General features: G+C 41.1%; 1 protein-coding gene across 2 annotated transcripts in view; it reads left to right on the forward strand.

Moving 5' to 3' along the window:
- Positions 1–17,240, forward strand: part of COLQ (collagen like tail subunit of asymmetric acetylcholinesterase) — a 41,071-nt gene that overhangs the window by 6,005 nt on the left and 17,826 nt on the right. Inside the window, exons 2-8 of one of the 2 annotated variants that reach the window (XM_040081564.2) lie at positions 6,537–6,649; positions 8,423–8,518; positions 11,225–11,269; positions 12,040–12,066; positions 13,421–13,492; positions 15,907–15,969; positions 16,894–16,920. In XM_040081564.2, the coding sequence (XP_039937498.1) occupies positions 6,537–6,649; positions 8,423–8,518; positions 11,225–11,269; positions 12,040–12,066; positions 13,421–13,492; positions 15,907–15,969; positions 16,894–16,920 (443 nt within the window). The remainder of the gene's footprint in view (positions 1–6,536; positions 6,650–8,422; positions 8,519–11,224; positions 11,270–12,039; positions 12,067–13,420; positions 13,493–15,906; positions 15,970–16,893; positions 16,921–17,240) is intronic. The other variant, XM_040081653.1, reaches the window with a different exon arrangement.

Consider the following 17,240-nt stretch of genomic DNA (forward strand, 5'->3'; position numbering starts at 1 on the left):
GGGCAGCGCAGCCCTTGGCCAGGACACAGCTGGGAGATCTGTCTTGTGCTGCAGCTTAGTTAGAAGGTAGAAAAGAACAAGGCAAGACCATTAAACCTAGGGAGAATTGTTTGAGGAAGATCAGAAATAAACAAGAGAGGAAAAACTCAACGGGAATTAACAGACACCAGCCTAGGTGTTCTATTTCTTCCCTTCTCCTCTCCAAGGAATCATCCCTTTAATGGAAAGGAAAACGTGGGGGCTCTTTCTGTAGTCACACAGCTGTGATGGTAAAAGAGCATTTGGGAAGACAAGACAGGTGTAGGAAAACCACAGAGAACAGAGACATTGTGGGGGAAAAAAGGTTAACCATTTTCCTCAGGAACTAACAAAAGGGTACGGATAAATGTAGGCTTCTGGGGAATGCACACAAGTAAAGGCAGTGCTAAAATTGCAGCTTTCTTCTACCCAGGGAAGTGATTACAGGGTATTTGTATCAGCTTCTTGAAATTACAGAGTTAACAATTTTTTACAATACAAAGTCAATATATAGCTGGTTTTTTTGGTCAAAGGCAGAAGAATAAAGTTGGCTAGCCTGGGAATCTGTTGCAGCAAGGGAGTAATGAGGAATTAATCTAAATTTGTTGAGGACAACGAACTTTCAAAGAAGAACTGAGAGGCTTTTCTCTGAAGTCTTTCTGAGCACATATCAACACCCACAGTCTCACAGGGATTGTCTGGGACTGTCTGAGCATATGGTGGAGCAACATCAAAGTCAAGTACATGTTTGATCTATGCCAGCACTGACAGATTATGATCTTGCAGTTGCAGAAGGGTGGAACTGGTGTCTCTCGGCTTTGTTGCTACTGATCTACACCAAGTGGGAGAGCACTGTGTGGCAGTGAGTGACATGCAGAAGTCTTTCAGAGCTGACACAGCAGCCATCCTGCTTTAATCTTTAGGGCTTCTGGCTCTTCTACAGATTGTGGTAAATCCTTAGGCTTTAATACTCAGAGTATTCTGAGTTGCTCTGGTGTGACGAGCAGCTGAGTTTTATGATCTGGTTCATAAAATGATTGAGATGGATGTTGTAATTCGGCAGATTGGAAGTCTGTTTCTGGTACCGTAATTGAGTTCTCCTTGGTCTTGGTCTTGCTTAACTTCTCTGTGCCTCAGCTTCTCGTGCACTGATGGGGAGTGCATAGAATTGTCAACGTTGTTTAGCAGCGTCTAGAGCTCTGCAGTTCTGCAGGTGAAAGGCAATAGAAGGAAAATTGCACAGAATAGCCCTGTCATGGCTCTTGGGATTTATAAAACACGGGTTTATTTTACAAACCCATTTTATAAGCCAGTGAAATGTTACACCCATTGGATTTTACTAGGATTTTTCATTGTTTTGTGAAACAGAATGCAGAGCAAACACATGCAAATCCTCCTCTCTCTCTCCGTGAACTGATCTCAGAATTTTAGTTCCACAATCAGTCAGAGAGAACAGAGTCAGTATAATCTGGCATAAGTCTTGTCCTCATACACGCGCATACACACAGATAAATGCTTACATACGGGGAGTAAAAGGCCTTTCCTTTGCTCAAAAATCCCACAGGCCCCTTTGCTTTCCCACATCTTGCCATATCTGCAGTGTTTTCTAGGGCTGACCTCAGAGCTGCAGGCAGCCCTCACTTCCCCAGCCAGGCTGCCAGAGCAGCTGAGAGACGTGGGCTAAATGTTAGATGGGGATGGAGGACGGGGTGTCCTTGCTCCTGGGGCCAGGTGAATATCCAGCCCAGCCATCCAGGCAGCGTGCCAGGGATCATGCTATTGTCAAGCTTTGGGAGCGCTGACTGATTTTTAAGTTCATGTATTTATTTATGTATTTATTTATTTGTGACAGTTTCTGAGTGTGCATCAGAGGGTAGAGTACTGCTGCCACAGCCTGTGGCTCTTCAGAGATTAAAAATGGAGCACTCTCAAATTTTTAGGAGATTTTCTTGGCTGTGCTAGGTTAACCTTTAGAACTTAGTGTTCTTTTCCAGCCTAAAGAATGCTATGATTCTATTAAAAGAAATTTGCCTGGTATCATCTGGATTTTTTAATTTTCTAAAATTTATTGAAATAATTTCTGATCTGCTTTGTTCTGTTTCTTAAAGAGTCTGAAGCCCATCTGAAGCAAAAGGAAACGAGTAGCAGGGGAGAGCTGCAGCTCTTTGTCTCATCTTGTACATCCCACGGGAATTTCATTGAGGTCACCACCTCCTCTACACAGACACCATTGTGTCTTGATACATTTCTTTGGCATATTTAATCTGGTTTACAGGAAAGGACGTACTTAGACCACCATCTATAAGGTCCGAGTTCAAAAATGTACTGAGAGATGCAGACAATTCACTAACTTGACTCTTCCACCCAGCTCCAAACACAAGCTGCATTCTCATCTCTGCTAATATGACACTTTGGGTCAAAAAGTTTCATAAAACACAATTTAGAGAAGAATATATTGGTAATGCTGGCACTTGTCTTTGGCATTTTGAAGGAGAGCTTGAAACCTGCACCTGCTCTGTAAATAAAGGCACCTTTCACAAGCTCTTAAACTTTCCTAACTTAAGAGGAAAATGTGCCCTAGCTGCTTGCAGTAGGTGTACAGGCTGGAGCCGGGTGGCTCTGACCTGTGGAGCTCTGCTGTCCTTGCAAGGAGGCTGAGAGGAGCCTGAATGAATGACAACAAAGCAGATGAGGGGCTCAGTTTCAGCTGGACAAGCCCACATTCATTAACTGGCTGGTCTGCCCAGCTCGTTTGTTATGAATTCGGAGGGCCATCCGAGCGGGAGAAGCATCTGTGATGGGTGTCAGCCGTCAGAGGGCTCCATCCAGCACAGCCCTGCCTGTCACCGGCTGGGCAAGCCACCAGCCCTGCTGTCAGGGTGAGAAGACCTGGGATAACAGCTCAGCTTCCCGGCAGGGCTTGCTGGATCAATGTGGTCATAAATAGGAAGGGAAACACATGTTAAGTATCCTTCTCCTTTCTTGTCCTTTCCTCCTGGCGTTCAGCCTACAGCTCTGTGATTTTAGGATGAAAGTCACTTGCATGGTTTATTTATGATTTTTTTTTTCAATGAAATCCTGTAAGTCTGACTTGAATCCAGGGCAGAATATCTCTGGTATTTCTGTTGCATGTGTGGGGCTGAAGATTCCCCTAGGATCTGCCCTAGGAGGCCTCATAGACCTCATATGAGCCCCACTCCAGGGGTCTCAGTCTGGGTAAAAAGTTCTCTCTGGTTCTGCGTGGTACCATCTTAAATAAGAGTTTCCAAATTCCAGTTATGGTCACAAGAAACCTGAAGGAACAAATGGAAACATCACAGTTTATCTAAAGTACGTTGTTTTCTGAAGCTACCGTTGGCAGTATACCCAAACATTTATAAAGTCACTTTCTTGAACTGGATTAACTTATAGCCTTGACCATAAAAATAACCTGAGAATGTAAATAAGTTCTATTTCAAAGGTGACTATTTTAATTTTTATGTTCTGTGAAAATAATTTCTTCTTGGACAAGTCCTGAAAGGATTTTTTTTTTTTTTTTTTTTTTTTTTTTTTTTTTTTTTTTTTTTTTAATATGTTCTTTCGGCATTGAAGTTGTTGAAAGAGCAGCTTCACGCTCTGTGTAGGCAGGGTCTTCATATTTCACAGAAAACTGTGGCAGTCCTATTCTTGGGCTGAGATTTTTTCCACTGATGGGGACTGGAGTATTCTGAAGCTGTGTTTAGCAAACAAAGCTAACCTGGAGCCTAAAAATATGGATTGCATTTGCAGAGAGCCTGTAAGCCTGCCAAGGTAACCCTTTTCTGGTATAAATCAAGGCCATACTGTAATGGTTGTGCATCTCGGACCTATGGCAGGTACTGACAAAATCCATACCAAAGAAGTGTGGAGCTTTCTGGAAGATGAGATCACAGCAGTCATGCCTGCAGCCCCTTTGGGGATCATTCATTTTTTTTTTGCTTCTTCTCCTATCATATCACCTGTCATACCTGAGTGGGGAAGGTTCTTGCTTCTAGAATCAGTCTTTTCTTAAATATTTGCGTGACAAATGCACCTTCCAGAGCATAGCCAAGGTTACTGATGGAGCCCCTGAAATATTAACTAGCCAAGTCATGACATAATTGATACCTGTCCTATATAGCAATATCTTTACTATTAGTGGTATATAATTATGTGGTGTTTAATAATATTGTCTATTAGAATTCAGTATCTATTGACAGTAATAGCATCTATTAGTAATAGCCTCTAATAATATCTATAGTAATAGTAGCTATCACGGTTACTGGCAGTTAGATTTTGCTTGTCTCCACATTGAGATGGGTACATGCCATCACTGTTCATACCAGCAAAGCCAGAGTGGGCTTCCACCTCACTGGTGTTACAGTAGCATAAGATGATAAAGACTGAGATCAGGGGCTTTTTTCACCATCTCAATTAGGTGTAGTGTTTTTCACAATAAAGCTGTTCCACGGATTTTCAGGCTTTCCTTCTAAAAAGGAGAACCCAAATTTTTTATAACACCAAACTGGAATTTACTCATGAGGATGTGATAAGTATCATATTAGAACTATAGCTGTACATTTATATTTAATCTTATATTTGCAAAATATTTGAAGAACAACACTTTTTTTTTTTTTTTTTTTTTTTTTTTAAGTAGCAGTACAACTACAGGAATGTAAATTTTTTTCTGCAGAAAAACAGTTGCTGGTAGTGATTTCTTAGCAACTAAGCCACATCAGCCTAGTTTTGATATTCTTACTCTTGTTGAATGATAATAATCCTACTGAAATGTTATCTAGACTGTGAAATGAGGTGATACTGACAAAGATGATATTGGAATGTGGCCTAGAATAAAGTAATAATCACATTTTATGCCCTATTAAATTACAAGCTGTCCATTATCATAATTAAGCGCTATTTTGTCCAAATGCAGTATGTTCAAATGCAATCCTGAAACTCAGACCGCCACAGAAGTTGTGTGCTGAAAATTGAAAGAGCTGTTTATGGCTGCATAAGAGTAACTGAATTCAGGTTAAGCCAATATAAAACTTCACTCTTCGTATCTTTGTATTTTATTACTTGTAAGTGCTAGAGACAGATGAGTCATACCTCTGTTACTTTTCAAAGGATATTGGCATTTTCAGTTCTTAGTTAAAGCTTTAAATTAAACAGCATACCTCTTTTTTAGTAAATCTTCCGCCTTCCTCTTAAATAGAAGTGTTTGACTGAGTTTCAAACTTGTGAGGAAAGCTGAGAAAAAGTCTCCATTATGGTTCCTTCCAGAATTCAATTGACTCAGGTCTCAAAGGTGTCATCACAAATAGTGTTTTAATAGAGAAAAAAATCTGGATGACATGAACTACCCCTGAATGCTGCTGAATCCAGCTCCTCTGGGCAGCTCTTTCCTGTGCATCAGGACTAAGAAAATGTTGTCTCCATTAACATGGGATGGTGGAACTGAGGTAATATATTTTCAGAGACATTTGAAAAACTAGAAATAATTCTGTTCTTCCCTTACCTTGAGATGTGACTAATATCCAGCCTGCAATTGATTTGCACACAAATCTAGCAATTTCATCAGGTTTGTCTTCCCAGAAACCTAATTTAGAGATTTTCTATTAATACCAGATACTTCACCATAGGCTTTTCTTCTTGGCTCCCTGCCACCCTTCAGTTCACACACCACCCATTCCAGCTGCCACTAACTAGAGGACGAAACCAACAGGCATAAAAAAATATTTGCTATCCTTGGGAAAACCTTTGAAGATCAGAGATCAGAGATGTATTTCCCAAGGAGTAAATTCAGGAAAAAATGCAGTGTAAAAATGCACCACCTTAATATCTTTTTTTGTGAATTTTAGTCAGTTTCTTTTATTTTGATGGAAGTTCACCTCTTAGAAAACATTTAATACCCTGCCAAACACAACTGAAGTCCTGTTTTGCCAGTCAGTCGGTGACAAAGCTATCAGCTAAGTTTGGGTTGTGGGGTATTTATTCTTAGGGCTGATGCACAAATCAGAAACATGGCAACCTGGTTGCAGTTCCAGAGGAAATACAAGTAAATGTCTTGTGGAACAGCTTTGCACTTCCCACTTATCATGGAAGTGCCTAAAGTGATTCAGTTCACAGGGAAGGTGATGGCCAACAGCGCTGAGTGCTTTCCTGGGGACAGGTGGGCTGTAGCAGGGACCAGAAGATGCCATCCGCAACAGACTTTCGGATCAGAGAGTAGAAAAAACAATAAATGCTTGATTCATTTTCTAATGTCACCTCTCTGGAATTTTCGAGGTTCTGCCTGTGTCAGAGCCACATTTGGAGCTTAAAACTCTGCATAGCTTTCAGCACAAGAAGGAACTTAGAGACTTGAGGGTCCACCAGGTTTCTTAAATCCCTGCTTGGATTACAGCATTGTAACCAATGCATACAGGATGTAGGACAATACTGTGAAATGGCAACTTCTCTTATTCTGTAAGAAATGATTGTGCTGCTGAAGACAACAGGTGAGTGTTTGTGTTGAACAGATCTCCCTTGCTTGGAACAGAAGAAGCAGCTCAACTGCAGAGCGTGCTGCCTCCTTGGCCCTCCTCCACCGCCCCTCTTCCCACCACCGTCCTTCAAACACAGCTGGAGCACTGTAAGTGTGGCTTTTACTTCTTTTACATGAATTTTAATGACAAAGAGTGAAGCATCCTCTCAAGCACTGCTTCATGGTGTCACTCAGCAAACCTGCCTGGCTGTGCTGATACGGCTCCGTGAGGACAATCACACAGCTTCCCAGACTGGGGCTTGAGGTAAATATCAAATAGATCAAGAAATGAAATGAGGCTGGATTTGTTCCTGCAGTTAATTCAATTAACTTAAAATATTTTCCTTACTCCATTTTGAAACCTTCTTAGAGTGAGGCAATCCTGGACCAGAGGAAATGGCAACAAGTAAACCAGTGAGGGCAGAAAGGCAATTTTCCATCCTGCACAATGATTTCAGGGCATATGTGTATCTCCTGTTCTGCATCACATTTGCATTACCTAGCAGGTGAAATGAAGGTCCTGAAAGCCTCCTGTGGGATGGCTTTGAGATGCTGGCATGCAGTTTTCACTCACCACCTATGCACAAACCTGCTCTGTGTAACATACGTCCATACACATGTGCTGACTTTTGCATGTGCAGGATACTATGGGAATATGACATAGCAATTTGCCCAAGTACTCTTACTGCAGGCTATGCTAACCACAACATATTCTCCCACCCAGCATAAGGAATTTTTCTACCTACTCAGTAATTCCTATTCATTAATTTTAATATTAATTTACCATATACAAACACTGCAATCATTGCTAGCGTTCTGTAAATAATGATTAGTGAGAGGTCAGGCAAGAAGTAACCCAAGAAAAAGCACAGTGTATAATCCTCCATTGCCTTCTGATTGATCAGGATTGAACTCAGGGTGTTATTCTCTCCAGACAAAAATATACTTGACTTTGCCTTCCTCGTCACCTCCCCTGCCTGTGCCTTGATTTCCACAGAAAGGAGATCCAAAGACAAATCTCTTTAAGAATGTTGTGTACACCTTCATTAAGAATGAGGCTGAGACCAGGGTCCTCAAGATTCCTGCTAGCAGCTTACAGAGTAATCTGAGCCTAAAAATCACCCTTCACACCATCTCCCCATAAAAACATGACATGAAAAGAAGCAGTTATGAGCAGGGTGGGAGCCATGTGAATTAAAGTATGAGCACTTTGTTCTTTGGAGCCTGGAATCAGAGCTTTAATGGAAAATGGCCTTTCTCTTGGAAGCTGCAGGTCAGCTGCTTTAATGAGGCATTTCTGGCTCAGTGTTCATCTTTTTCCAGGGGAGATCTGTTTTGCCACAGGACATAAATAAGGCATTTCACTCATGAAAGCTTAATATTAAAGTCAAAAAATCAGACATTCACTGATCATTTAAGGCACCGGCTCTGATCTGCAATGAATGATTGCCTCCGGGTCAGTACCTTCTGGAGCGAAGTTCACGCTGCCTGCGCCCTCCCCGAGAGAAGTCTCTATTATTAGAGTAAAGATGCTATTCCTGGAGAGGAGCTGCTGCTGGCAAAGTGGGACAGAGAGGGCAGGGTCAGGTCTAAGAATAGGCCAGGGTCCCATGTTGGCTCAGAGGGGCAGCCTGGCTGCAATGTGCCTCTGTGAGAGGAGGAGGAAGAGGAGGAGGGGAAGGAAGCATGGGGCAGGAGGCCATGCTGAAGTGCTAATGTTCAAGCATCCATGAAGATAACCTTGTGACAAGCCCCAGACTTCTCCCAAAGGGAGCAAATAAACTCTTTTGAGGCTGTAGTGTACGGTGTCTGGATTTTTATGCATTTCTCCAACAGGCTACCTGTGGCTGCATGTTCACTCATATGTTTGATGTTTCATAGAAGCTGGATATGGAAGAGCTGTGTCATGAGCTCCAGATAATGCAGGCTTCCTCTCTGCCTGAATCGCACTGTTCTGCAGGGCCTCCTGGCCCCCAGGTGAGTCATGTATGTGTGATGAAACCACATCGGTCTCTCACTCGCTCCAAAGTCCTTACAAAGCTGTGAAACATGTGAAAACGCCTTTTACCACTCAATAAGCATGCCAAGCTCTGGCTCAATTTCATTTTGAGATGACTTTGCATAAATCATGTAGGCTTTTTCTATGTTCTCATCCCCGCCTTACATGCTTCATTCTGTTTCAAGTTCACCCTCCATTTTTGTGGAGTTTTACAGTGGGTAGCGCCCATCAAAACTCACAGATGTGTCATCACTTCCTTCAGAGGATCCTTGTCAGCTTTTTTTTTGCTTTTGACGCTGTTCTCCTATTTTGTGAAGACAAGAGCCTGTGGAGTGGATGTACAAGGGATAAAATGGATTGGGATGTTAATGGAGTACATCCGTGAGAAGGCAAACATCTACAGTAAAATTAGGGAGAAGGAGGGGTTTAGCAGGGCAATGGGATGGGATTCAGGAGGTGCAGGGTCTCCTAGCTTGACCTGCAACTTCTCTGCCTCTGACTTGCTGGATAGCCTCAGACCAGTCTTTTTGACTTCACACTATATTTCCTACAATTTATTGTTTGAGAAATCTTCAGAGGAAGGTCAGAAATCTTAGAATCACATAAGAGTTTGAGTTGGAAGGGACCTTTAAAGGTCAGCAAGTACAACCTCCCTACAATGAACAGAGACAATACAACTAGACCAGGCTAGAGGGAAGCTTTTTATGAACATCTCTGTATTGTCGAGAGGATCATCCATCTGCCTTTCCATTCCAGTTCTCTCCAGAGAAAATGGAGAGTTTTTGTGGAGAGGCATTTCCAGTCCCTGCTGGGGCACAGGCAATCCCAATCTGTGTGCTGTGCCTGGTGCCTTGGGACAATGATATTCCTCAAGCCCCCGGGTGCCAGTTTATTGCCATACAGCCAATGACCCAAGCGCTATTTAAAAAGTATGGGCTGCACATCAAAGTAAGGGCTCAGTGATGCGGCAAAAATCTTAGCTCTAGAAGTCAGTACTTCAGGAGATAATTGGCGAGTCTAGAAGTTTCAAGTTGAAAGTCATGAAACCTTCTTTTTATAGAATCATAGAATGGTTTGGGTTGGAAGAGACCTTAGAGATCATCTAGTTCCAACTCCCCAGGAACTTTGTCTTTATTGTTTTGTCATTTTGTCTTTGCTGAGATGCAGGATGAGGAAGATTAATTTAGTTCATGAGAGTGGAAAATTGGTTAGGAGTGATGCCTAGTTTTTGTCTAGTTCTGTCTTCAGGAAAGTCTTCTCTGCATTATGAAACAGCCTTGCAGAGTGATTGGCCATGATCCAGAGTTGCTGTTCATGTGAAAAAACCCACTTGTTATTTCAGTCTTTGCTACACTGTCTTAAAAAAAATTCCCTTGGTGGTCTCTCTGACTTAAATTGCAAGAAAGTAATTTTAATTCTATTGTTCTACAAAGTCCTTTGCTATAAATAATATTAATCTTGCATCCAGTGACCTGTGATCCCTCCAAGAACATTTTTAAATAGAGCAGGCTGGCAGGTTTTATCATAACAGCAGACTGTAGGATGGGTATAACATGGCTTTGGAATTTTTAATTACAAATTACAGGACTGTGCCTTGTACAGAGACAATGTTAGAACCAGCAGTCATTTGGGAAATACTTTTGTGACAATAGCCACCTGCAAAAAATACTACCATTACAAAGAGACATCTAGTAATTACTTCTGAATTCTTCTGTACCTTGCATGGCTTTCAGAGGAGTTGAAAAAGCTCATACTGTTGACTCATGGCTGAATTTTAATAAATTTTTGTAAGAAGAATTAGATTTGTAATGGTATAACTTTGAGTGTAATTCCTCCCATGTGTATCCGAAGTTAAAAAGAAATAAAGAGGATAAAATTTGGTTCTGACTCTAATAGGGTGCATTGATTTTCACTACTGAAAACCTAAAAAAACTCTATTGACTAAAATAGTTGGAGTAATTTGTGTCCGAGGGTAGATTTTGCTCCTATTCATGTACAATTTGATCACATTTTGGACAGCATAAAGTGGGCAGGATCCGAACCTCGAGTGAGTGATTTTTACGGTGAATCTAATGCTTCTCTGATGCAGGCTCATGGGATTCTTTTCCTTAGTCATTTAAAAGTAAAAGGTGATCTGTGAACCAAAGCCTTCTAGAAACAAAACTGTTTTCTGGTGGTTTTTTTCCTGAGAAAGGTGTTCACGTTCTTCCTGGATTAAGAAGTCTCCTGAAAGGAGAATCAACTTTGTTTGACATAGAGAAATATTTTCAGAATTCAGAAATGATGGCAACCTTCCATGTCCATCCCATCCTGCAGAGCCCATCCCACATGTTTCATGCTACTTCCCTTACAACCCCTTGGGCAGACCTCTTTTCCCAGCTGATGTGCTGTCTCCATGTCCTGGTTGCCAATTCTTCAGGACTCCGATAACTTCTCGTCTTTCATTTGTCCCAGGCTTGTTTTTCTTGCAAGTTCTCCTCATTTATGAGATTCCCCTGCCCTTCCCATGTCAGTCCAACTCTCCATCTGCCATCCAGCTGTGGCACAGACCTGGTGTTTGGAGGCACATTCAAACACAACCCCCAACGCCTCAGGTGCCAGGAGACACATACAGGGCCAAGGGGTGATGGAAGACAAGCACCTCACTACCGCAGTGTAATGATTGCGTTCATGTTCCTCCCTAGGGTCCACAAGGAATTCCTGGTATAATGGGACCAAAAGGAGACAAAGTAAGTGTCTGTTGTTATGGAGTTTGATGTGCTTTTGAGGAGCAAAGAAGTAGGGGAGGGTGTTCACGTTTTTCTTTGTCTGTTTAGTGAATGGTGGGTCCTATGAATGCAGGTTTAACTTAAATCTGGATGTAAAGCTATAAATTGGCATGAAGATAAAATTTAAAACTTAGTCTTTCTGTGTTCATTTTCAGTCTTGAAATATATTTTATGTCTTCTTCTGCCTGTGACCTCTGTTTAGGGTATGTTTTGAGAAAAAACCTCAGGTGCAAAAGTCAGCAATCTTACTGACCCAAAGGCCTTTGAGCTCCCTGTCCCTCTGGGAGGACGTGAGGAGCAGAGCTTTCCCATTCAGTGTGAATTGTATGGGACAGCTCAGGTATTAAATCTGGTCTATAGGTTAAGTTATGTTTTCCGATGTGCTAAGATTTGTTCCATAATAATGCATAAAGAGCCTTATAGCTGAAGATGAGCACATAATTGTGTGTTTTGTTGTACAAGGTGTTGACTGTAGATTTAGGGATGAGAACGCAGGAAAGACCAAGGAGCTCTGATACAGTAATTCTTCTCATTTTACCTCTGTGAAAGCACAGTCTTGAGCACAAAGATATTCAGTGTTTTCTTTGGTAATATTTATTTGTTTGGGGAGGCAGTTGTGGGTTTGCTTGTTTGTTTGGCTTTTTTTAATAGAAATGCATTGATGCATAGACTGAAGAGCCACTGTGCTTCATGTAGTGCCTACAAGACTGACATATTCCTTTCTCTGGCAGGGGGAGATTGGCAGGCCTGGAAGAAAGGTATGAACAAAGGTGTTGTCGCAGAAATTGATCTAATATTTAATAGCAGCTGCCAGACAGGGATGCAGACAAGAGTTCAAGAAAAAATGCGCTAATGTTGAAGTTAAGCCTGTTTGTGCTTCTGTCACTGGCATCCAGAGTGGATGGCAGGGATCTCTGGGTGCGGGGCTGGAGAGCTGCCCCAGCTGGCTTGAATTTGACAAATTCCTTGGGTAAAAGCACAGAGAGACGCTGAAGAGTGGGACATTTTACCTGAAGTGTCTGTGTGGACAAGGGGAGCAGATTATGGGAGCCATTATAAAAGGTGTACCAAAAAAACCCCAAAGAAAAATCAAACTTTTTACTCCTCCAAAGTTTAAACAAGGCTCAGCCAGATACCCTTGGAGGAAAAAAACATTAATGATTACCCTTCCAGAGCTCTGGCACCGATGCAATATGCTGACTACAATCCTATGCTTGGTGACATATGAGCCGTGATATATTGTCAAAAATATGTGCCCCTACATGTGATGAAACAGAATATGTTATCTCAGTCACTAAGTACATCCATTTAATGTAATTAACTTTAAAGAAGACAGAAATGAAGGGTGAAATAAGATATATGCCGGGGGTGGTCATTAACTAGGAAAAGAAGTACCCTTCTAATAATACACCAAGGATTTTGACACCAGCTACAATTCATATAAATATAAAGTACATAAACAGAAGAGGTAATTCTTTATTTTATTTTCAAATGCCCTACAGTAAACAAAAATATTATTAATTCAAATTCAAGGGTTCAAAACAGCAATGTCTTTGAGAGACTAACACACCAACCTTAAAAATTGCTAAACTTTAAACACAGCACATCAACACTTACTTACTCCTCTGACAAAACCAAGTAGATTCTGAAAGAGAATATGCTCAGGTTGGAAATAAAATTGTATGACTCTTGTTGAAAGCTGTCTGGCCCATGAGAGTTCACTCTTGGTCCTGAAAGTCATGATGACATTTCTGAGATCATATTGTCAAGCAGAGTAATGCAGTGAGACAGCACTTATCTGCAGCATTTTCAGTGATATTCAAAGAGTGATTTACAGGCAGCAATTAAAACAGAAATAACTGTATGTACATATGTAGTTATTGCTGATCATATAGTAGTTGATAAAGAGTAATTATAGCTAGCAATACAGGAATGTTCAGAATAAGGGCTGTAGTAAGAGGAATAGTTAGTTAAAGATTTGGTTCTGCTCTCGACATAAACTGGATTTGTATGGATATTAGTACACGTAGGTTTTTTATCCCCTGTCTGCAGTAGTGACCTGTGCAGGAATGGTGGTTTTTGAACCATTGTAACCAATGTTTTCTGTTCAAGGGCAGACCAGGTCCCCCGGGTGTCCCTGGGATGCCAGGACCGGTAGGATGGCCTGGACCTGTGGGACCGAAGGTAAGACCAAAATTCCCATGGAACAAACTGTTCAACATCACAATCTGAACAGAAGAGCTGTCTTGGGAAATCTCTAAACAACTAGTTTCAGGAGGCTGGGAAGCTGTAGCAGTGCAAGGACACTCTGTGCTTGTCCCCTTTCTTATACTGCTCTGCAAAGTCTAGGGTTAGGTTACTCCACCTTCAGTCCAGACCCTGTAGCACTTCTTATGTGGATTAAACATGTCCAAGGGAAATTGAAAATTAATACAATGAAGAGTCACTGATGACTCACTGGTGTCTCACAATCACACGGATCAGTGTTTCTAAACTGATTGCCATTGTTATGACTATTCCTTATGAGGATCCCTTTGCCTGAAGGTGTACTGAGCTGATGTAATCAAAAGGAAAATACTGGGCCAATATCAAGAGAAAGAGATGACAAACCATGAGAATGGCTGATCACATCTTTGAAGCTCATTCCCGTGCAAACAAAGGGTGATCCCTGTTATTTTTGTTAACCAACAGCAGAAGGAATGACAGGACAGATTTTGCTACCACAAAGTGGCTGCTTCACTTGCTTTTGTTACAAAAAAAGCTTCAGGATAGTCCTTTAGTAAGTACTGGCTTATGCAAGAGGAGTAATAGCTCTTTATAGGAGCTGTGGCTTATGGAAGTTCTACTGGGATTCTTGAGACGACTTGCTATTCCTCAATCCAGGAAACATTAGGCTAAAAGACTGCGCATAATGCCTAGTTCAAAACAGCTTTTTCTGGTAAACCTTTGGCTCTTCATTTGCTCTATGAAGGTTGATGACCCCACCTCAGAGGATGTGATGCAGTAGCTCTTGATACTGCAAGTCGCTGTAGGTGACTTGTGAGTTCAAGCCACATCTGGGAAGGAGACTTTTGAGATCTTCACAGCCATGTCAGATGAAGAACATCATATTGTAGTATGTGAGAAGGCAGCCAAGCAGCAAGAGAGTATGTACTTAAAAGAAAACAATGTTCACTTTGAACTGTGAGATGGGAAATGGTTCCCCCCACAAACACATTGTGTGCTATGATTTCCCACAGCAGGAGCAGTGAGGGCAGAGAAAAGGTTCAATCAACTCCTTCCTTCATCATCTTAGTGAGGGAAGAGAGCAAAGCAGATAGGAAACTCATGCACACAGTCTTCTCCTTGTATAGGCATTAGTTTTATTTATGTAGTCTACTCAGTTTTGATTCATCTCCTCTGTCTCATTAGTCTAGATCAGTCTATTATAGTAATACACTAATCTATTGCTAATCCAATCCTTTTCCATCACTCTCCAAGAAACATCCCTCATGTTTAGTAGTAATACCTTTTTCCTACATCTTAACTGCAAGTCCTACTTGCTGTTTGATTATGATTCTTCTGCTTTGATTGTCTCTTCTGATACTGGTCTCCTCTGTTCTTTCGGTAGGTTCACCCTTCCATTTCTGCTTGTCTTTATAAATTCCATTTTCCTGCCTGTCAGTGAAGGCTCCAGTTGAATACAGTGCAGATCTCTATCGTCACTTCAGTTGGTTGTGTCTCTCTTTCCTTTCTCCCCATCTCTCATCTTCACCAACTTCCGGTATTCTTCTTCATCACAGATATTCGCTGCATCCCCATCTTGCTGTAAATCTCCAGTAAACTGCTCTTTCAGGTTTTTTTAACTCATATCCACCTCTGTGGATATTTGCCATTTCTTCACCTGAGTCTTCTTGTCTTCTCTTACTTTGACACAGCCTTTCTTCAATCCCTATTTGTCCTACTCCATTCCTTCAGATCTTGTCTGAACTTCGGCAGGGGCAGCAGCCAGCGGAAAAATCCTCTCCATTTCTCGGACAGTGAAAGCCAAAGGAGAGTAAGAGCCAAATGTATTCTGCTGGTAGCACTGCTGCATGTCTGGGGGTCTACTCTGTAATTCACGCTAGATATAATTAGCTGATGGCAGCCAGAGAAGTGGTTGTAAAGCTTTTTCATGATTTATTGGCTCCAAATGACTGTTCAGCACATGGTGCCTCAGAACTACAACAAAAGCAGTCACTATGCCTCCGCAAGCCGTGAGGCATGCAGCAAAATGCCTTTCTTTTCTGTAGCTCAGTGGAGGTGATGCTGGGTGGAGACAAGGCACCTTCACGCAGAAAAGGATGCACTGCTGATGGTGGTTTGCTTGCATGTCCTTTAGTAACATCTGGGAAAGCTGAAGCAAAAGTTATCCGCACAAGAAAATGCAAATAGAAGAGTAAGATAACGTGCGAGGGCTCAGGCAGAATACAATTGCAATATAGACCCCTGTCCACAACACTCCACCAAGGTCAGGCTTAACTATTTGACATAAAACCTGAACCACTGAACTGTCAGACATTCAAATATGACCTCATCAGAGACCCACATTCAATAATTCTCTTTATTGACCCCTTTAGGGTGAAAAGGGAGAGTTGGGTGTGATGGGATTGCCAGGTACAAGAGGACCAATGGGCTCCAAGGTTTGTTAAACAAACACTGCATTTTCAGACATTGGTTTCTAATGCTCTGCTGACAGCTGCTTCCCTTACAAATTTTCTGGAAAGCATTTATCAAGATATATGTTTCTAATACAGATAAAAATATGTTCTCCATCAGGCAAGGTTATGTTGTCTGTTTGGGCTTGGCTGTGTTTTTGGCTTTTCATAAAAATGCTTTGGTATAAATTTTTGTAATTTATTTTAAGAGCAAGTTCAGATATAATTGTATCCCACTAGAAAAATGGAGTTCTTAAGAATATCTGCAGCATTAAATCATGTCTGCAATGTTTTCCACGTGCCTCATAAGACTGTAGAGATCATTTTGTCCTCTATTAGAATGAGGCATATGTACAGACAGTTGAAATAAATTATGTAATCTGTTTATTCAAATAAAGAACTGCAAAGTAGAACTAAATACCTTTTTTTTTTTTTTTAATTCTATGTTTCTTTAAGAGAAACTCAGTTTTATATTAATGATCACAATAGATTACTTAAGTATAACTTAAGTATGTTCCATGGGGGAGAAAACAACAAACAAACAAACAACTTAGAAGAGGTATATTATTGTTTAAATTGTTTTAGATTATTAAGTGTGGCATCTAATGTTTTATTTACTCTCAGTTACATTTTATTTAATTTGTTTCAATTTCAAGGCATAATCAAAGCTTCTGGCTTTACCTGGCTTTTTCATAATGGCTTTTGGGCTGAGTTGTCTTGCCTTTAATTCATATTTCACCATTCTGTTTCAGTGCAATTTTAGGAGCTGTAAAAATTCATTTGCCTTTACATGTTGATGCAATTAATTATTTGTGCTTCGTTCTTTTTCTTCACCTCAAAGTTTGAAAGTCCGGCTTCTTGGGTGATCTTGAAAGTGAGAAGCATTAAAATATCTATCATTCCCTTTAGGGTTTTCCTGGAACAAGAGGAGAAAAGGTCAGTGTGACAATAGAATAATGTATAATTTAACACTTGGAAACATGTTAAAAAAAAATGTAGCTGTAGAAATGAGGTTGAACTTCAATGAAATCTAAAAGTCCCACAGAGAAATTAAAACATGCAATGAGAAGGAGCACAGTCTTGTGGCTAGGGATGGGATGCTGAAGAAATGAATTTTACACCCTGCATCCTCATGAGCAAGTTGCAGCAGTGAAACTCACTACAGCAGCGTGGGTAAACTAATCCTTCATTGTTGGTCTGCTTTAGTTTGGTGACACACGCCTTGGCACTGAGACACTTTGTACTCTAAGATCTTA

Source organism: Hirundo rustica, chromosome 1 (genome assembly GCF_015227805.2).
Source record: "Hirundo rustica isolate bHirRus1 chromosome 1, bHirRus1.pri.v3, whole genome shotgun sequence".
NCBI classification, from domain to species: Eukaryota; Metazoa; Chordata; class Aves; order Passeriformes; family Hirundinidae; genus Hirundo; species Hirundo rustica.